General features: G+C 41.9%; 1 protein-coding gene across 1 annotated transcript in view; it reads left to right on the forward strand.

Moving 5' to 3' along the window:
- The window catches only part of pdlim2 (PDZ and LIM domain 2 (mystique)), a 39,022-nt gene extending 19,542 nt beyond the window's left edge, over positions 1-19,480 (forward strand). The window contains exons 7-10 of the mRNA XM_044368186.1: positions 12,393-12,511; positions 16,792-16,940; positions 17,747-17,858; positions 18,191-19,480. Coding sequence (XP_044224121.1) covers positions 12,393-12,511; positions 16,792-16,940; positions 17,747-17,858; positions 18,191-18,383 — 573 coding nt within the window. The 3' untranslated portion in view covers positions 18,384-19,480. The remainder of the gene's footprint in view (positions 1-12,392; positions 12,512-16,791; positions 16,941-17,746; positions 17,859-18,190) is intronic.
- The last annotated feature ends 2,296 nt before the right edge of the window (positions 19,481-21,776 follow it).

Here is a 21,776-nt window from a genome sequence, read left to right on the forward strand (position 1 = left end):
TGTTAAATGGGATTCAGATGCACTGTCACTCACAGCGATGTCCAGTCTTTGAGACTGGTGGCTTACGTCAGAGATCCCCTCTATACTTGGAGAAAAATGAACCAGTCTAGTCATGATATAACTAAATGGGTCTTTTGAGGACGGGATTATTACTTTTCCTGAGCAGTTCTGACCAATCTATCTAAATAAAATTCTCCTGATTGCCGTAAAATCTGGTCCCAGCAAAATATAGTTTTCAGGAATACAATACAGAGTCCCTCCTAATATCTAAGTTGGCATGTTGTTTGCTGCATGTTGTTTGCTGCATGTTGTTTTAGGGCAGGGAGGGTGTGTAGGATGTCTGTGTGCAGACATGAATCAGCTCTGTGACTGGCTCACTGTTAAGGCAGATCCAACTGACACAAGTGTGATATGTGATGTTCACCTGGACGACTGACACCCCAGGCAGACGGTAAACTGGACTGGAGATGATGGAGCTGTCTAGTGTCAAGTCCTTACACTTGGAGGGGAATTGGCTTTTATATACCATGAATCTGCTTGGCAAAAAAAGTATTATGATTTTAATTAGATTGAAGTGAAAATGTCTGAAACAAGGTATGTAGTTTTAAGTAACAGTCTCAAAGATCTCCACTTGGTTCTCTTTGGCGGCCCCTGTGGCTGAGCGTCCATATCACATTTTTTTTCTGCCAGCATATTTTTTCAATTGTTCCCAGCGTGGAGAGAGTGTATGCAGCCGCATGCGGCTGCCTAGAGAAAAAGTGCTGCAACCAGTGTTTTTTATTTTTTTTCAGAGCACTCCAGCTTTTTTGTGCAACTACTCCAAGTGCTTCTAGTTAAAAATCTCTGAACTTTTAAGAAAGGCACTGGTGTCGTCACTGTCACTCCTTTTCAGGCAACCAATCATATATTGGTTGGTGCTCATGGTGAAAAAACAATGTCAAACAAATAGATAGTAGCCTAAGAATAACAAATAGATAATAAAAAGCAAAGGGGCGGTGCTAGTCTATCATACAATGGCAGTTAGAGTGGTAATATGTTGTCATAGAAACAAAACCCATGCACAGCACTTCATCAAAAAAAGTGCTTTAACTGCCAGAGAAAATGCTATATGGACACACACCTTAAGGCAATAAGTGGTAATTGCAGGTGTGTTTTTGGACCTCACTTCCCAGACACACTTCACACACAAGTGAGTTGAAGAGCGAGTATTGTGTTAGCTCCACCTACCCTCACAGGCAGACCAGCCACTGCTGGGTGATGGGAAAACATGTAACTAACTGTGCGTTGCTCGTGATTTTTCCTGGGAATGTCGCCACCGACACCCAGTTGGTAATACTGCTAATGCAAGAGCTTTTATCAGTGGGCCATAGGTTCAGTCACCATTGTGTTACCTCATTCAGCAACAGATAGTGACTTAACGGACATTTATTTAAATGAAAATCTTCAAGATTATTACTTTAAGTCAAGGTGATGGTTATTTAATATGTAGCTCTGGGAAATTAACCATTTGAACTTGCAGTTATGAATTTTGGAGCTTTTAAAGTGGTACCCCACAGATTTTACACGGGAGCAGTTTAAAGAGCACAAAGAGTGCTGCTCAGCTTGTGCAAACAGTTTTAAAAACAAGCCTGTGTTACAAACTTGGAGTTTGAATTTGAAAGACATGAGGGTTTCATGAAAGCTATTGAGTTGCATTATGGGGAATGTAGGATTCTGTTGAGGATGCCTGCTGCTTTATTTTTCCTTGGAACAATAGTCTCTTGTAAGTCCCTCATTTTAATGAAAGTGCAATGCTAAATTGCTGGTGCTCCTTTTTAATGATGCTACAAAAGGTTCTTATAACAGTCTTAGTTTGAACTACAGTTGGTTTGTCACATCAGGTCCTTTGGCTTAATGGTCTGATAGACTTAATAGTTAAAGTATTCATGCTTATTTCAGCTGATTGATATTACATTATACGTAGTTTTCAATGTATTATTTCTCACAGATGTTATTGTATGCCTCTGGTAAATACTGATGCGGATGTTTTCAGCATCAATCCAAAACCACATTCTAAAACCCACTGTGGAGTTATAGGGAGGCTGTGGCAAGCAAACCATGGTGGAACAAACTTCCGTATTGGCCTACAAAAAACACTTTAGGAGCTGTGTTGTGGCTCAGATCTCTCTCAGTAAGCCCCGAGGAATGAACTCGCTACTGTCATGGCTGTCCGTCTGGGATGGCCTCGCATGTTTGTGGTATTTATGGAGTCGCCGTTCTCCCTTTCTCCTTACCATTTTTAAATTCACCCTTTTCTCTTATTTTTCTTATGTTGGAATCTCTGTCCTCTGAGAGACTTTACATTCCTTCTATCTCCCCCTACTACAATATCAACTTGGCCTTTTTTGGCCTGTTCAACTGTCCATTCAGTAGTTTTGGGGTAATACCACGTTTTGAATTTTGAGAGGACTGCAGTTTGAAATTTTTGGTTACTGCTTTGTCCACTACATTACACCCTTTTTTTTTCTTTTTCTAGTCTGAAAGCTGATTTGGATTTTCTTATTCTCCCATCTATGCATGTTAGGCCTCACTGTTTACCATCATCCAGCCTGGTGGATGAGAGTTTTGGGTTTTGGCTGACCCCTTCCTCCGAAAGATGTCTACTCTGGTTTTAAAGTGGTGACGAGCCTCCTGCCGCAGTACTGTGATTAGTGAGTAGAGTTCTTTCAGAGCGCTCAGTGGGGAAATGGCTGGGAAGAGGCCTGCCTTGGGCACTGTGAGCATTATGCTGCTCGGGCTGGCAGGAACACAGCAGCCCAGTGAACGCTGAGATGTGGAGCCTCCATGACAAGGGCCTCTGTCCTGACTGAGAGGTGCAGAGTACTGCTGTATCAGGTGATCAGCCTCTCTGAAAAGCTCCTAAAAGGCTTTTCCACCCTTGTTTTGGCTCCCTAAGTGAGGAGAGTGGGATGCGCAACAGGATCCCCCATTTTCCAGGGTGTTGGATATCCTGAGAAAATGCCCGTGTACAATAGTGGCTGTGATGGCAGAGGCTGTGGAAGGCTGGTGCTGCTTTTTCCCTCGTGTCACAAGGCCTGTCGTTGTGTGATGGGAGCTGGAAGAAATGGGGGTAGGGGTGGAGCAGAGTGGACACCAGGGAGCCTGCTGACATTCCCAAACTGTACTTAAGCCATCACACCACTCTGCAAAGCCTTGAGCGCTCTAAAACAGCAATGTCCTTTGTGCCTGATTACGAAGTCCAAACTGCCTGCAGCACCACAGGCAACACATGTATGATGATATGTAAAGATTAGGACTGCATGATTAAAATGGATACTCCACTTCATGACTTTCATACACATAAGCCTTTGTCTTGAGTGCACTTCATCTCCACTGATGGATTTTGACAATTTCTACAGAATTTTATAATACTTTGCATGTACTGTCTGTGGGATTCATCTCAGTTTTTGTCTGTGGTTAGTGCATCCACTTTCCTTTTACACTTGAATGTAACACAGTTTTCCCCTGGGACAAGCATGTCTGCCTTGACCTGACACTTCCCCTACATTTCCCATACCATAATTATTTGGCAACATGCTTGAATGTTTTTCAGGAAATCTTTGCAGTACATCTTAATCAAGAGCTCTAAAGGGTGTTGTAGTGAATAATAAAAGTGGCCTTTAATCAGACGGTGTGACTTTTGCAGGAAGCATTCACCCCGCTGAATTGTCCTGAAACAACAGTCCCAACCTACCAGCTTATCCTGACCGCTGACCATCATAAGAACCAAGACAAATTCAAAGAACCGTAAAAACTTAGTAAAACCGTTTATGACTAAACTCTTTCTAAAGTTGGATTGATGCATTTTATTAGAATTGTTTTGTTCTGTCATGCCATCGTGTGACTCACTGTGTTCCTGAGCTTCGGTATCTACTAGCTCACCACCATGACAAAAGAAGCGAAAGCATCCTAGATTCCTGTAAGCCAGGCATGGGATTTTATCTGAACTGGCCGGCCAATGTCATGATTCAGAGCATCTGTTTATATCATCAAGAAGTGACCACAACGGGATCTCTGTTGCGATGAACTGGGCCAAAACCAAACTGCTTTTCACGAGACATGACCCGTCACTGGGCCATTAGGACCAGGCTCCATGTCTGGGTTTGCAGTTGCTGCACTTTGAGGTTCCTGAGGGTTGCCTCAATGGGCTGCCTGATCCTGTGCTGGGATAGGGTGGTTGCTTTATAAATATCCCTCCTAGTGCAGGACGGCCAGCTCCTGCAGGATGACACTTGGTGTTGGGACCATGCAAACCAAACTTTTCCTCTCCATGCTAAATTTGGTGGAGTGGCCTTGGCTGTTTGACATGTGTCACTGAGCTCTTTATCCAGAAAGGGCGGGTAAATATCTAGCCATACATTCTCTATTTCATACATCTCCTTCTGTCCACTATTCTCATCACAGCAGGCCAGCCTGCATGGCAGTAAGCTGGCTTTGTCCTGCTCTATTCTAGAGGTTGTTGTGGATAGGAGTGCAAAGCTGTGGTCATTGCTGTGGAGCAGAAATGGAGACTTGGCATGCAGGAATAGAGCAAAGTTTATGTTTTTTAAATGGAGTCGAAATGTAAAATGTTATATTGCACGCAGTGTTGGTTACAGAGGGAGGTTACAAGAAGCCTTTATCTTCAAGACTGGTGACTCAGAGGTGAATTCACTTCACCTGTAGGGGCTTCTCCTCCAGCATTAAATACAGATGTGCATATCTTTTCCTTGACGATGATGTTTGGGAATGATGTACTATTTCAGGTTGGACATGAGTGGGTCTGTTGTTTTGCTTGGCAGGCCGGTGCTGTGCTAAGCCAAGCCAGTGTTGGGGGAGTGGTGCTGGCAGTGGCCACAGTGGAGGGATGTTTTCTTCTTCTCTGCACAGTGAGCTCTGTGACCGGACAGTGTGAGGCCTTTTCACGTGGACGCATAGCCGTTAAGCTTGGGGTCCATTGTGGCTGCTGCACGGGCAGCATGCCTCTTCTCATCCCTACTAATTGATCAGCATGCCTGTTTTTCTTTCCCCTGGAGTGGAAAAGCAAACTGGGGCACTTTTGATTCCCTGTGCTTTCCAGGCCCCCAGACGCACTCACGGGGACACTCGGCCCTGCAAGTTTTATGGGGAAATGTTGGCCGGGAGAGATGGGCCTTTTTACTAGTTGGTGCTGTTTACGAAGGTGGCTGAGCGGTATGTCAACATTCCAAAAGTTGTTGTCAAGGGAACGACGTGTATAACTACCCCTCAGTGTGTTCACGCCAGCAAAAACAGACATGTCAGCATATATTCCCCTAGTTTTACACAGGACAACACCTACATTTTAGGGTAATGGTTACTATGGCTGCATTTGTTGGTCATAAATCATAATTGTTAAACTGGTAAAACAGCATCTGCAGTTAACACTCTGAAGAATAATTCTGCTAAACCGAGACATCATAAATGTATATCTTGCTGACATTATTGATTTATGTTTTAGCCATTCACAGAAATTCCTGTAGAAATATGACTACTGGGCTGTACTCCATCATATTGTACTGCATGTTAGATCGTAGTACATTATAGTAGTATATTATACAGCACAGTTACTGTACCTCTGTGTGAAACCAGAGAATCAGACACACCAGATGTTTTCTGTCAGTGTGCATAATGCAAGCCACGTCTAATTACTGCGGTCGTGATGCTTGCAGGCTTATTAACTATTAGGTACTGAGCTCTATCATTTTTTTATAGGGGGATTTTCACAGATGAGCTGGTAAAAGTGGCACCACACATGGATCCCCCAGCTCACTATATCAATTTTGATCTACACAGTTGGTTTAAATTCAGCTTTTTTCAATGTTACTGTCTTTTCATTGATGCATATAGTATGAAAAGAGGGATCCAAGCAACCATAAATTAAACGTATAATGAAGTCCAGCGATTTAGTCCAACAATAATGAATTCCAGATGTCTAATGAGCTTTATATACTGTTCCAGTCAGAGTCTTGTGGGGAAGTTAATAGGGATGAAAAATGTAGCACCCTTCATGGATAAATAAACACTCAGACTCTTTATATGTATTCATACCTCAATGTGTCTCTGACTTTTGGTGGCAGTGTGGGTGAGTGCCTCCCTCAGACCACCTACGCTATGATCACATGAGATGGCTTTAACTTGTCTCAGGGGTCTGAAACTATTCACTTTGCCATTATCTTCTTCACAGTTCACAAACATTCAGGTTTATCCACATGTTCATGTGCTGAACATCAGCAGGATGATGAACATTAAATTCAAACTACAGTGCAGAAACAGTTACCTGATGTTCTCTTTTTGCTAAGCATGCCTTGTAGCATCCACTTGTGAACTCATTTATGTGTCATGGCGTGCTTTTTCACTGACATTGAGTTATGTTTGGAAAATGGAAATTGTAGTTTCACAAGCTGAAAATTAATAAACTAAATGCAGCTCTGTTATAGCTGACAGCGGCACCAGTGCACCAAGTGAATTACGCTCACAGTCATCCTGTTGTCTTCATCTATCCGCTGTTCATTTGGCCTCTAATCTTGTACATATGGTTTATATCTGGAGCAGTCAGATGGTGTGTGGCCTTGGTGAACGAATAGAGAGAGGGGGAGGTATTAGTACTGGCATCACGAAGATCTGTCACTTCATTCCATGTTAATGAATGCTGCACTATGTAAGCCTGGGCCAAGAATTTATATGTAGAAAGCGTTATAGAGGAACAGGACAAATCCTCCATTTTTAAAAAGGCAACCCAAGCATGGCCTAAGGTTGCAAAACTGGATCCTCTATACATATATTGAAGGTTGGACTTGGAGTTATGTATGTTGAGTAAGGGAAATCAGCTCATTACAGCCTGTATAGGAGCATTAAGAGTAGTAGAAGTGCTGGGATGAAGTTTTAAATGTTTTAGAGCTCAAACAATTAGTTAATTAATATATTAGTCAATTGAGAAAAAAATTAATCTGCCCATTTTTTTAAACAAAATGCCACCTTTTCTGATTCCAGCCTCTCAAATGGGAGGATTTGATGCTGATACTGTTCGTTGTACAAAACATGCAATTTGGATAAGTCACCTCGTATGTCTCTGGGGAATTATAATGTGGATTTTTTTACTATTTTTTGACATTATGAGGACAAAACGATTACCAATGTTGAATAATTGAGAGATTAAAGGGAACATAACATGCACATTTCAAGATCTATATTTTTAATCTGAGGCTCTACTGGAATATCTTTGCATTATTTACAGTTCAAGAAAACTCCTTATTTATCTTATACTGGCCATTTACAGAGCCCCTCAGTTCAGCCTCTGTCTGAAACCGGCCGTTTGAGGTCCTGTCTCTTTAAGCCCACCCTCCTGAGGAGCCTACCCTGTTCTGATTGGTTAGCTTCTGGAAGCTCTGTCATGGCAAACTTCTAGACACTCGGGAGACCATGTCAACAAACCATGAAACAGACTATAGTAGTAGGATTTCACTACTTTTTCTCCTTCTTTACTCAAAATGTCAACTTCTCAAAAACATCCGTACATGTTTGAGCTGGAATCCGAACCAAAATATGAGACGCAAACAACACATAGAAAAACAGCAACAACCTTAGCAACCAAGGCTACAGAATGTACAGCCGTTTATGGGCATGCACGATGAGCAGACTTCAGGTCGTTGGCAAGGTAGAAAAAAACGCTGTGCAAACACAGTGTTCAGAGCAGGTTGAAGCTCTGGCTTTTGACTTGCAGGGAGCATTTTTACATACATTAACCTCAAGTTTTGGAACTTTGGCCATGTTTAATATAGATATCCAACATCATAACAGTATAAAAATAACAGAAAACCATAAAAAGCATAAAGTGCCCTTTGATTGGTAATGAAAATAATGGTTAGTTGCAACTCTAAAGTGTTTTGACCTAAAGAAGAGTCTGTAACCATCAGCCAATAGACATAGCCACCATCATTATTCTTATCAGCACTGTAGTCTGAGACCTCAGAGACCCTTCATAGAGCAGCTTCAGTGGGATATGAGGCAATAAAAAGGGTAAAGAATGTTAATGACATGAATTTTGATATAAAATGATGCCCTTTATCCAGCCGTATATTGTGTTTTATTTGTTACAGAATGCGGACACAGTAATGCACCCATTGCTCAGACATAATTACAGGGCACGGTCCATCAGTGACAGTGGATAACGAGTAGGTTACCGCCAGCCTCGGGTCTTTGCTCAGGACCTCCACCAATGCACACTGCTTGATAGGAAACACTGTACACGCTGTGATTATTACCCAGCCCAGGATGTCTGGTATCCCCCGCCTCATTGTAGTACAGCAGTCGTGTCTGTGGTGGAGACAGTGAATGAGCAGTTACAGCACTTTCTTACAGCAGCACCAAGCCTCCCAAAATAAAAGCTCTTCTAGGCATCTGTCCTGCGCGCTGCTGGCCCATGCCCTGTAATTGAAGCTGCAGGGTGGTAATGATGATGATGCAGAGTGGCTTGCTTGGAGCCAGACTGAAGGCTCCTCCACTGGCACTGTCCCCAACATCTCCCATGGGCCTTGATCTGAAACAGCTGTCCTCACTTCAATTCGCTATTTCCTGTTTATTTGTGTCTTGAAGTGGCGAATCAGACAGAGGCTTGTTTTCTGTTTTAGAGTGATTCTCTTGCATTTATCACTGTTTTTCCCTTCCTCTTCCTTTTGGACATCAGCCAGTCACACTTAGTCATTCACTCACTTAAATCAGATGTCAAAGTAAGTTTATTTACCAAACACTTTTACAAAACAGGGTCATGCAAAAGTTCAATTTAGCACAATTTTATGAACAAATTGTTGGAAACTCCCTCTACATTCTGCTTTGAGGAATGTTGCTTGGCATGGCTTGTTGGATTGCACCTGTCTTGGTTGACAGTGCCAATAAGGCTGCACATGTCACCTTTGTATTTTTACGCACCATCAGGTTAGCTCAATAGTGTCACATTTTGCTAACACACTTCTCCAAAGGATTTGTACCCTGCCTTTCACCCAGTGTGTGGTGTGGTTTGGCTCTTGCCCCTAAAAACGTGCACAGAATGAAGCAGGTATACAAGATGGATGGATGCATGATAATTAGAATGAACAGCTGGTTTCAACACAACCTCTCACAATAGTCTGCCACCTTTGCTGCAGATGTTTCGCCACTGTAGAGGGACAAATCCTGCAGGTTAGATATTTCACATTTAACTTTTAAAGCCCCCAAAACTTTTATTGTTCTATAACCTTAGATATCCATGACAACAATTAAGGTTAAAGTTAGGGTAAAACCACATCCATAGGTATTATTTAAGAGTTAATTACTCAAAAACTGCTTAATCAGGACTGTGTGGGTGTGGTCAGATGTTGCTTTTCTCTGATTGGTGCACCAAAGTATTTGATTACCTTTTTTCCAACTGAACCACGCCCACTTCAAACGAGTGAAAAAAGCAAAGACAAAAACAAATGCAATACAGTCATCTTTCACGTGACAGGCAGACAATTGTGTCCAGCTCATTAATAGAAGCTGATGAAAAGGTTTTCAGGGCCTTTTAATAAACACAGCATGTGCTCAAACATCCTCTTTAGCACAAAACTCTAAGTTTCAGGCTTATAGGTTGCAAAGTGAATAGTTGAATGTGTTATGTCCAGACTATGGCATCATACCAGTGACTTACCCTAATGATCCTGGGTATGTTGACTACGAACTCCTGATTATAGTTTAGTGCAGCTTTAATCAGAGCTTCCTCCTCTAGCCAGCCACAGGAACCAGGAAGAACTGGCTGATGGATTTTCTCCAGTGGTCTCTCCCATCTTTGAGCCCTGCTCCCATCCAAGACCAAATAATAGGCTTCCCTCAGCTCAGCTGAGCCCCTCCCTAAGTTTGTTGGTGCATGAGACGTGGGGGCATTGTTGGCACTGCCATGGTGCAGTTTACCGCATGCATTGTAGCTCTGAGATCAACCATGTGTAATGGTTTGAAGGCTTACAATAGAACAATGATGATTTTAAAACAAAGCAGTTTTGGGAGATCCAGTCTAAAGCAGCTGCCAGCTGTACCATGGTTACTGCTATAAAAGGCTGGCATCAGAGGCTGTCACAGTGCAGTGCTTGTTTTTTCTCTCTCTCCTTCTTCCTTTTGTTTTTCTTTACTTCATTGCATTCCTCATGAGTCTCATAGATCAGAGTTGAGATTTCTGTTGGAGAGCATGGAGATTCACGTTCAGTAGCCAGACACTTATATAACATAGGCTTGGTTTGCATTATTGTGGATTCATGTGCACATACTGTGTGGCTTCACTAGGTCTTCCTGAAGGAATCCCTAAAGCATGTATGTCTATCAGGTATATGCCCTTGAGATTGGTTCACAGCAGGAGAGGACATGGATGTCTCTATTCTTGTACTCTGATGATATGGAATATGTGATCTTATGAGCCTGCAGTTATTATGCCAGGTTTATCCTGGGAGGAATCTCAGGGAGACGTCCCAATGATCGTTTCTGGTAAAGGCTTCCTGGCACGCACCACTAATCTGCCCACTCGCTAAGGAAAAAGAAGAGGAAAATTGGACTCAATTGAGAACAGAGACATTGTTCAAAGAGTTGCTGAATTGGAAGCGGGTGCTGGCATTGGACACACAAATCTTTGACTCCATCAGTGCCACTGTGTCAGCATCGAGCTCCAGCATCAACTCCAACTCGAGTCTCCCAACGTTTACTGGTTCAAAGAGCCGGGTGGAGACTTTTCTCCCTCGGACGGAGCCTGTGTAACACTGATGCCAGCTGGTGACGGTTGAGGGAGAAAATTTCAGTAAACTTTATTGTGAAAACTGTACTCTGGAGTTGTCTGTGGGCTGTTTGATTCGCAGTCTTAGTTTTCCTGGACTGTACACAGACCGTGCTAGCTTTGTTCCCCTAGCAAACTGGAAATTGTGAAACTCTTTGGAGGCTTGTTCTGTTTTTTTGTTGTTTTTTTTTTAAGTTAGTTACTGAGTCTGAATATTGAAGCAGTGCATTGAGCATACTGTATGTGATCAGTAAGTGGTCAGTATTACAGGTGGACATGGTTAGAACCCAGACAGTGTTGTGGCTAAAAACAATTTGTTTGTTGGGATTCCTGACAGTAAAAGTGTCTGGTTTGAGTTATGTGCTGTGCAGACTCAGTCCAGGTGTGCTGAGCATTTAGTGTGAACATGTGCCTGAGGTCAATTTCACTAGTGGCTCAGTCACACTCTCTTATGACATAATTAAACTTAGATAAAACAACCTTTGCCCATAATGTTGTAACTGTTTCTGCTCTTGACTTTGGTTTCTGCCAAGAACAGCTACAATAAAAAATGTCATTGGCTCATCTACTGAAGTTTTACGAGCTTATTACAGTAGGTATGTAGCGCCCTCTTCTGTCAAAAGTTAAAATTGTCCACTTCACAAATCCTGAGATGGTTTGCTCACTGTGTCCCTCCTGAATTACACAGTTGTTTATACAGCAAATGTTTAGTTTATCTGAATGAGGTTCTTGACAGGTGGAATGGCTTCTCTGATTTCATGATGATACTATTTATATTTACCATGAATAATTGTGAGATTTACACTGCATGTGAAACCCATTGAAGTACATGCTGGCTCTGCCTTTCCCACCAAATCAAAACTAGTTGGTGCCAAACATCTGTTGCCACACAATCTATCATCTGTCAGCAGAGAGGCTGAAGTACAGTTCTGACATATATGGCAATCAAGATAAAAACGTGCAAAAGGTTGCTGTGATTGAAACTGATCAGCCAGCAGTAGAGGAGTGTTCGTCATGACGCAGGCAACAGAAGCTATTTTACAGGGCACCAAAAACAATCAAACAATGACAAAGTGTGTTGTTTATTCTGCACTCAACACTGTAAGAACTTCTCCTGGTTTCAGGCAAATTAGATAATGATAAAGTCACAGGAACAATCTGCTGCGTTCTGTATGAGCTGTTTCCACATCTGGAGCTTGTTTAAGCTTCTGATAAATCTTGACTAAATATATCCTACATGGCTGTGTGTCAGGCTTTGTTTTATTCCAGGTTGTCATATAGTGCAGACCTCTGAGATTTAGTGTTTCCTGAAATAAGGACGCAACATTTGTTCAGTGCCAGTACGTTGCTTGGTGGAGCAGTAATCCGAAAATACTGCCGGCAAATTCCTGCCTCTGCACTGAACGTAGCTCTTTGTGTGACTTTTTTTACAGTAACATTGCATCATGGTCTAAGCACTTGCACACTGTCTCAACAGATTCCACAACTCTGTACTGCAAACTCGGTTTCAGCTGCTGCAGGAAGTTTGACTTTCATGCTTACTCACACTCTCTTGCTTTCATTGTGGCTTGCTCTTCCTTCACAGGACTTCTCCTCTTCAGACTACAGAAATAACTCTGTGTCCAGCAGAACCCCCACCCCACCAGGACGCTACTCACCCCATAGTCCCATCGATCGGGATGTGCCCATGTCCCCTCGTCGCAGGTAAAGACCACTCACATTGCAAACACTAATATCATGTTAAAACACCATAGTTCACTGGAATGTAAGTGATGTTTATCGCACTGTCTGCCATGGATACACACGTCTAATCTTTTAGTGATACAGTTTGTTGAATATTACATGGTTTGTAGTAGAAATGGGACCCTTAAGTCCCCCTGTGTCAGTGTGTCTGTATATTGTACAGGCAGGCATTCAGCGCCATCCAAAGGCCAGTGGGGGTTACAGCCAAAGATCCAAGTCTAAGAAATCAACATCACCTGGGCCTGAAAAGCTTATAGACTTTTCAATTACACATGAAAATAACAGGACATGCTTTCAGTATTAGGGAACTAAGACTGCAATTAATGATTATTTTCAGCCATTGATTAATCTCCTGTCCAATTTTGTCGATAAAATGTCAGAAAACAGTGAAAAATGCCTGTTATGTCTGAAGTATAAAGTCCAAGGTGATGTCATCAAATGTCTTGTTTTGTCTGGTCAACAGTCCAAAACTGAAAGATACTCAATTCACTATCATGTATGACACTTAAAAGCTTTAAATCCTCACATTTGTGAAGCTATAACCAGCAAATGTTTGGCATTTTTCCTTTTTTTTAAAAAAAAAAAAAGGCTAAAACAATTATGTAATTATCACAATAGTTGCAGAGCTTCAACGATTAGTCGATCAAGAGAAAATTAAGGTGAATATCTGCAGTAATTACTCCCTTTTGTAGATGTTAGATTTGTTAGAGATTGTAACAGAGATGTGTTGATTCAGCTGTATGTCATGTTTTGAGGCTGTAGTTTTATTGCACTGATAGAAACATTCCTTTGTATCGTCGTAATCATTGTTTCCTTCTTTCAAAAGTCTTTGTCATTTGGTGTACAACTGCAGCTCGTGAATTCACTGCTGTTGAGCAGCTGGCTCTCTGTGCTTAGAGCTGTTTGCAGCTGCACTCTTGAGTCTGAATTTTCAGCCTTTGGGAAACACAATACTGTGTCCACCACCTGCACTGTAGTTTGCTTTTTCCTGCTTCGCCCCCTCTGATGAGGTGATGTGGCTGTAGCGTGACTCATTTCGTAGTGTGCAGGTGCTGCCCTCTCGACATTTTTTGGATTCACGTAGACTCACCAATGTTTTTTGCCTCAACAAAGATGGAAATCTTTTTTCCTTTGGTCTTTCACATAATCGTTTGTGTGCACTTTCTCTCCACTGGAGAGCCTGGTGCCTGTGTTTTCACAGTGCAGGATGGTTGACTTTGGCCCCAGTCCCCCCCCCGTGTAACCACGTCTAGTGATATGAAGTGTCAGCAACTGCAGTCATATCCAAACACCCCATGTTCCCAAAAAAAGTCAGATTTTACTTCTCCCCCTAATTGGCCCCCCAGTCCAGAGCCCCCAGCCTGCACAGCAAGCCTCTCCCTGCTCCTCTCCAGCCAATCACAGGCTCAGCGACACCCATTTACCCACCCACTTTATGTCGCGTGGCCAATGAGTTGAAGTCCAGGGGCACACCTTTCAGTCAGACTTTTGTTTTTCTGTCTTGTCTGGTGTAGATAGAGGTGTGTGTGCTCTGCATCTGGGTGTGTGTGCGCTAATATTGTTTTACACTCTGAATTGCTATAACAGTGTTAAAAATACAGGGACTGGAAAGAATAGTTGTGCTCCCTCTCTTTGTTCCTTCTTTCTTTCTGAGGTGAGTCTCGTCATTTTGAGTTTTGTCATTTTGATTTCTTTTGTTGGGATGTTCTGAGTTAAGGTTAGGTGTTGTATTGCAGGGAAGTCGGTTTGAGAAATGTGGTTGGAATTAAGCATTGTGATCTCAAAAAATGTTTTGGCTACACTTGGAGACTCTGCTATGACTAGATCATTATCATCGCTCCACTGTGCCAAGTCTGGGATTAAACCCAGCAACACGTTTGTCTCAGATGCAGACATTGTGAAAACATGAGAACATTTATAAGCACAGTTTGCAGATGTCAAGCTATTTTCAAGTTCTCTAATTCTTTGGTCATTCTACGTGCTTCCTCTGGAAACCCGTGCACTTTACTGCTTATTCAGATGAATGCTGTTCCCTCTGACCCTCATTTATGTTGTTTGTTTTCCTCTCATTTGACCTAGACTTTCCATTTGTTTTGAGATTGCATGTCAGAAGGGATGGTGAGTGAAGCGAAAAAGGGAAATGAATTGCTGAGGGTGGAGCTGAGCATGTGGAGAACTTGGAGGGTGTGCTTTAGAGGTCTGTTTTCAATTTGAACCATGTTCAGTGATGCAAAGGAAAGGGTCTGAGTGTTTTCTTCGGTCACATATTTGTTGTCTTGTCTTGTTTGCCGTCTCCTGTTTCAGCCATGTTCATCTAGCGGGAAGTAAATTCCTTAAGCTGAAATGCAGGCAGGAAAAATATTCATACGCAGCCATGCGTCGAGTTTATAAACCCCTTACTGTATGAACATATGGGACGCAGACATAATGATGAGACTTTAGTAATCATTTAGACAGTGACAGTTTTTATTGTTTTGTCTATGAACATGTGCACATTGGAATTGAAATAAAACCATGACTGCGTCCTGACTTTCAGCTTCAAGAGACTCAAGGGCATGACTCAAACTTTCATACAATTCTTGACATTTTCACCCAATTTTAGGACAGTGCAGCGGAAAAGGAGGGTTTTTTGTTTGTCACTTTACCTCAATCCAACTGAACTGGTGTTTTACAGACTGAGGGCAAAAAACTTCCTTGACACAAGCTGGCTGCAGAACAGTCCTGACACAGTGTCATCAAGGAAGATACCAAGCGTTTTGCGTAATGTGCGGGTCATAAATTCCATTGACTACAAAAGATTTGACACGATATATGTGACATGGCTTTATCTAATTTCATATTAATCTGTGAAATTACATTCCTGTAACTTTGGGTATTGTACACAAAAAAGGACTACAGTTCCTACACTACTTTCCCAAACCAAAGCTTAAAATCAGCACTTTAACCTCCTAATCATTGTTTTATTTCAAATTTTAGTGTGCAGGAGTAAAGAGCAACTACCAGCAGATTCGATGTTGTCCAAATACTTATGAACTGTGCTGTCCTTCTAATTTTGTCCTTGTACAGCAATACAACCACACACAACACCTGCAGTGGTAGTAAAAGCATCTGTTAAGCATAGCATCAATGTTGAGGTTTAAGGGCAGATTCTTCACACCACAGGTGTCAGGTCAACTGTAAATATTTGGGAATATTTGTTGTATGTGACAACAGGTGGGACAGTCAGTCAGGTTAACTCGACTGATTCTGGTTGACAGCTCAGCTGAGATCGTACGCTCAGTTGGCTACAGGTGAAAGGCATCAAACCACACCTGGTCCAACAAGTGCACCCGGCCAACCGGTTCCTCCTGACAGCAAACATTCACCAGCTCCCTCTCGACAAATACATTGACATGAGGGCACACTTTGTGTTTTGGTGTTTCTTTTACTTACTGATACATCTGTCAGTTGAGTTTTTGACGCATTTCATGTTTCTTCAGCAGGAGTAGGGAGGGTTTGGTATTTAACCACACATAAAGTGTGGAAGAAACAGTAAAAAGTAACCGCTTTTCCACCACACCAGGGATGAAGAATTTGCTTGTAAAAGGAGCCACTGTTCTTTTTGCTAATTGCTTAATTAGCTGACAGCGTACACTTCTCCTAGGTGAAAGCTTTCTCTCCCCTCCTGCCCCGGTCCTGTGCACTGACCAGCTGGAAATCACCACCAGACACAAAGTTATAAGTCGTTATCTTTCAAGCAGAGCTTGTATTCATTAATATTCGTTAATATTTTTCTGCAGAATACATGTTAATTACCTTGAGTTAGGCCCAGGATTTTCTGATTCATTTACACAATCATGGCTGCTGAAAAGATTTAACCACTGTTATTTTGCATTAGAAAAGATTTCACACATGCTACGTGGGTTTCACCGTTTTGTTCATTACATCTTCCCTGTGTTTAGGCTGTTTTCTGAGTTAGAATAGTGCCTCTTGTAGGAGGGGGATCCTGTTGAGAGTATGATGTGCGATTGGAGACTGTTTGGCCCCTTGCCTGTGATGTGCAATCTAGATTTTATGCTTGGAGGTCAAAGTTTCAAGGCCAGCTGCTGCCCTTTCCTTCATTTCCTCCGGATTCAATTAAACCAGACTCATAAATGTAGATTTTCTACTGCACACACCACATATAGCTCTATGTATGCATTTAGTGAATGTGATCACCTTTGACCTGCGATATATTTTTTTTATATTTCTTTCTTCTACAGTAGTTCGAGCTCTGACTTTGCCATGCAGAGGTTTGACAGGGACTCAGAGGTGTACAAGATGATCCAGGAGAATAAGGAGTCCCGCACGGCGCCTCGTCAGTCCAACACCTTTAAAATGCTGCAAGAGGTCCTGGAGGCTGACGAGAAAGGTTGAACAACACAGCTTCACACACACACAAAATTGAAAGGAGAAAGAAGCATTTTCTATTTAACATGCAGTACTCACTAGTGTACATCATTGCACAAATAGATACACATCTGTCTGTGCGTAAACATACTCTATTTAAATTCATCTGTTTAAATCAGGCATTTTTTAATGTAAAATGGGTGATTTATTTAAATGTTATGTTCACTCTTGTACAAGTAAGTATAGAAAATGAATGGAATATGAATATGTTTGCATGGAGTAAAAGTAATTTGATTGCATGCATGCACCTATGACTAATGGTTCATGTCAGTAACGCCAAGCAGGTGGTGTTCTCAGGATCCAGCTATTGCGTCAAATGCAACATAATTTATCATCTCTTACATTTGTTTGCCGGCACTTTTCCATTTTGAAATCCTTGTCAACAGTTCATCATGCAGAACAAACGAGTGCAAGTTACTGAGGATTGACCTCCGTGCTCTCTTGTGTGCTGTTCATATTGTGAACAACATATCATGGAATGCATCTGTCCTCTTTTTTTCTCCCCTGTGCTTTGATAAATGGAGGTGTAAATAAATCTAGATAATAATAACATTCTCTCATGACATGAAAATGACAAATGTGTTGGAAACCTATTTCACAAAGAGGGTCCCATGAGTGATGACAAATGGGGAACATAAACAAGCTCTACAGACAGAGAGCAGTGAAGAGAAATAAAGTTTTGATGTGATGAACAGAGAGACACACGCCTGTCAGGACATCCAAAAAGCAGCTCTGTTTATGCGCGTGTGTGTGTGTGTTTGACTCCAGAGGCAGCCTTGAAGTTCCCAGGGAAGCTTTCACCCAGCGTCCCAGCAGCAAGCACGTCAGTGGGAGGAGTCAGCAAATACCATACCTGTGAGAAGTGTGGCACCAGCATTGTGTAAGTCTTCTGTCACCTGCAGTTACACGTTTTCTGGGACAACATATGTGTTAATAATTACGATAATTTGCCCTACAGTAATAAATGTTCCACATGAATTGCGTAATATTGTTTATAATTGTTTTTAAGGAAAACAAGATTTTCTAAACATGTGACATGTAATAATTTTACTTTGTGTTGCCAGCTTTTGTGGATTTTTTAAAAAGAAACACAAGTGATGATGTTCACCTGGGCTGATCTTTATTTGCATTGGAAATGAGGACAATTATTTCACCCTGTTGTCAGATGCAACAGTGTTTGTCTTTTGTCTGACTGTACTCATCTGTCCACAGCACACAGGTCGTGCGCATCACAGACGACCGCCTCCGCCACCCGGAGTGCTACACTTGCACAGATTGTGGCCTCAACCTCAGAATGAGAGGTCACTTTTGGGTTGGAGACGTGATGTACTGTGAGAAGCATGCCAAACAGAGGTACCAAGGCCCGGGTAGTTCACCTCAATCCACCATCTCCCCTCGCCAATGAGTCCGCCGCCACATACCTGCCCCGCTCCGGACGAAGAGTACTGCTCATCTGCCTGAAGCTCCACCTCATCACAACTCCGTTACAGACCTTGGGAATGGGGCATGGAGGTGGACAGACATCAACGATATGGCAGAGGATGTTCTTTTCTGATCATATTTAACCATACTTTGCAATATTATGATTCACTTTCTTGCCTTTGTTATAACTCTATGAGAATTGGGGCTTCTTTCATATGGCCCAGCCTCCACGGTCTCTTTAGGTTTTTCTTAGCTCTAATGATGCACAGCTGCCATGGACTCAAGCCACATCACGTTATACTAAGGCCAGATTTACATAATACCATAGACAAACTCAACAGGACTGGCTCTCTGACTCTGAAGATCTGGATAATCATTTGAATCTTTTGCTGACACAAAGGGACCAAATCTCACCTACACTGCATGCCATTTTGAAAATGTACTGTACACAAGCAGTGATGTGTGTGTGTGCGCGTGCGTGTGTGTGTGTGTGTGTGTGTGTGTGTGTGGGTGCATATGGGTGCGTGCTTTCACATGCAGAAGCGCAGCCACTTCTGCATGTTTTCCTTGCATGTGTGTGTGTGTTTGTGTGTGTGTGTGTGTGTGTGTGTGTGTGTGTGTGTGTGCATGAAGGAGAGAGAGTGAAAAAGAAAAGGGGACCATGTTCTTACAGACACAGAGGAGTTTGAATTTTGCCCTAGAGTCAGGCCAAAAGCCCTTGAGTTCTTCTATATTTCTTTTGTAAGCAGAATTTATTAGTAGATAGAAATAATGAAAAATACATATTTGCTGACTTTTTTTGCTGTTTTGTTGCTTATGAGGGACAATAGATTCATTCAATATACAAATATTTTTGATGTTTTTGTGATTGCTCTGTATTCTATAATATAGACCATTTAAAATTAATAATGTATGCACAGGACATTTAGTGTGAAAAGAGTTGATGATGATGATGATGATACTACACTTGTCCAGTTACAGCAGTACTCAGAGATACACTATAATGTTCACATTCCATGTGGCACTTAATAAAATCGCACATCCTGAAGCCTCCTCAGTGATGATGTGTTGGAATAATAAGAGTTACAATGTTAATGTCTTCCTACATCGATTCCTACATCACCATCACCTTTTTGGGGATGTCCACACTGTCTTTTAGTTTTTAGTTTTTCCAAAAAGAAGTACACTTTTCTGGGGTTCTTCAGAGTTTCTTTGCCATACAGATATTTTACTAATTCTAAACACACACAATAGAATGAATCGTTCCTTCTTTGTAACAATATTTTAAATAAAGTATTGTGTTGTTTTTCTGTTAAGTTCAGTAGAACTTTTTTCACAGTTGACATTTTGTCTTAGCAGGTAAACGCAGGTGTAACTAATTACATTAATAATGATCCCACTGAAGTGTCTTAGTAAGCCAGTGTGCCCACAAATTAGTTACACCTGTGGTTTTCCTGCTGTGATATGTCAAAATATCTGCTGTGAAAATTGTCTTTTCACAACATATGACAGTGTGGTTTCACCACGTATTTACATACTGTATGATACAAGGACTGTTGGACCTCAAGTACAGGTTAAGTTAATACAAGAGACAAAGTACAAAATTCTCTGAGTTCACAAAACCCAACACTGGAGTATTTTTGGCTGCTTCCTGCACAGATTCCCAGTTCATTCTTTATAGGGGCTGATTTGTAACTCAGGCTGTTGCCTACAAAGTCAGAGATAGTGGTGCAGAATATTAAAAATGTAAAGGACAGGTTTGATGAGTAGGGTGTCACATCTGACAGAGTATGCAGCATGTTAAGATGGTGGATTATAACTTGGACTGCCTTTGAGGACTTTGTGTCAAACGAGAAGCTAAAGGTAACAAACTGCAGACTTGGGTGTCCAAATGCTCTGTCAGTCTTAAAAAAAATAGGACATAACCCTATGTTACATTACATGCTTTCATAGATCTTAGCATCAGTCTTAAAAAGACCAGTTTCAGTAATACCCAATAGAATTGACTGTGCCATCCAGAAGAGGGCAGTATTAATACAGTTTTAAAAGTCTCTCTGAATTTCGGAGAAGCAGGAAAATTAATGAGATGTTGACCCACCATTACAACACCATTATTTGACTTACTGTATGTATATATTGTATACTTTAACCTACTTCTACCTTAAATATGGATTACAAAATGGCATTGCTATAACCTTTAGGATTACGCTGCTGTTGTGTCTACTACTAATCATAACTCTTAATCATCGATAAAGGTATTTAGTGCTGAAAAATATGGCACCTCATTATAATTTGATAATCCCATAAACTGTGGAAGCAACGTATTTAATGTCCTCATAAATCCTTAATTAAAACCATGCATTCAGGAAATGCCCATAAGTGCAGGACTGACAGAGGTGAGGCCCTCTGTGTGCTGCTGATAACACCACTAGATGTCGTGGGCTCCTCAAGAAAGAAAGACTGGTGCATGGGCTCAGCACCAGATGAGGGCCTTGGAGGGTCTAATGTTTGCTTCCCGGCTGGAAGTTTTCTTTTGTTTATCCATTGGCAGAAACACTAGCCTGAGCTATGCCTCACTCTCAGCAGTCACTTGGTTTGGTTCACCATCTGATCGCGCCGAAAACTCATTGTTCCCACATAATTTTGTTCTAATGTGTGATTTGGAAGACAATACAAAAATACCCAAGAGAAATCATCAAACAGCCATCTCACGAATCGTCTGTCACCTCAATATCATCTGTCACACATCCCAAAGCTTGCGTAACTTCCTCTAAAATCTCCCTCAAGACATTATCTCAGCTCTGCTTCTTGAGCATCCAAGCTTCTCTGTGTTCCACCTTTCCTTCCCGATGTTCTCCCCTTTCTCAATACCCCACCTGGAATGGAGTCCAGATGTGGAAACAGGGAGAAGGAAAGATTGCTTACTTGGCTATAAGGAGCGAGGGGGGCTGTGGGGTGCATAGAGAAAATGTTGGAACGACATTAAAGTTTGTCTGGATGCCATTAAGTACAATTTGATGTAATGTGCAGTTTGGGACGTGACATTTTAAATGGAAACTGTGCTCTCCAGATGAGAGAGATTTGGGCCTAGTGGAGTTGGAGGGGGGTGTTGTACTTGAAGCCTTATTTAACAGCTTGGATAAACAGCCCTCTGTTTCATTGCAGAGCAGGCGCCCATCCACTCCTTGTGCTTTCTTTCAATAATCATGCTGGCTTTCTGAGCCTGCTCCGGCATACAGTATCATATACAGGAATAACAAACCCAGGGTCCACTGTGTGGGTCAGAGCACAGTGCACCATTATACTGCCGGGCATGCTTGCATGACTGAGGTGCCTGCAGTTTGGATATGTCAGTGAATACATGTCAAGCCCAATT

This window comes from Thunnus albacares, chromosome 2, assembly GCF_914725855.1.
Source record: "Thunnus albacares chromosome 2, fThuAlb1.1, whole genome shotgun sequence".
In the NCBI taxonomy this organism is placed as follows: Eukaryota; Metazoa; Chordata; class Actinopteri; order Scombriformes; family Scombridae; genus Thunnus; species Thunnus albacares.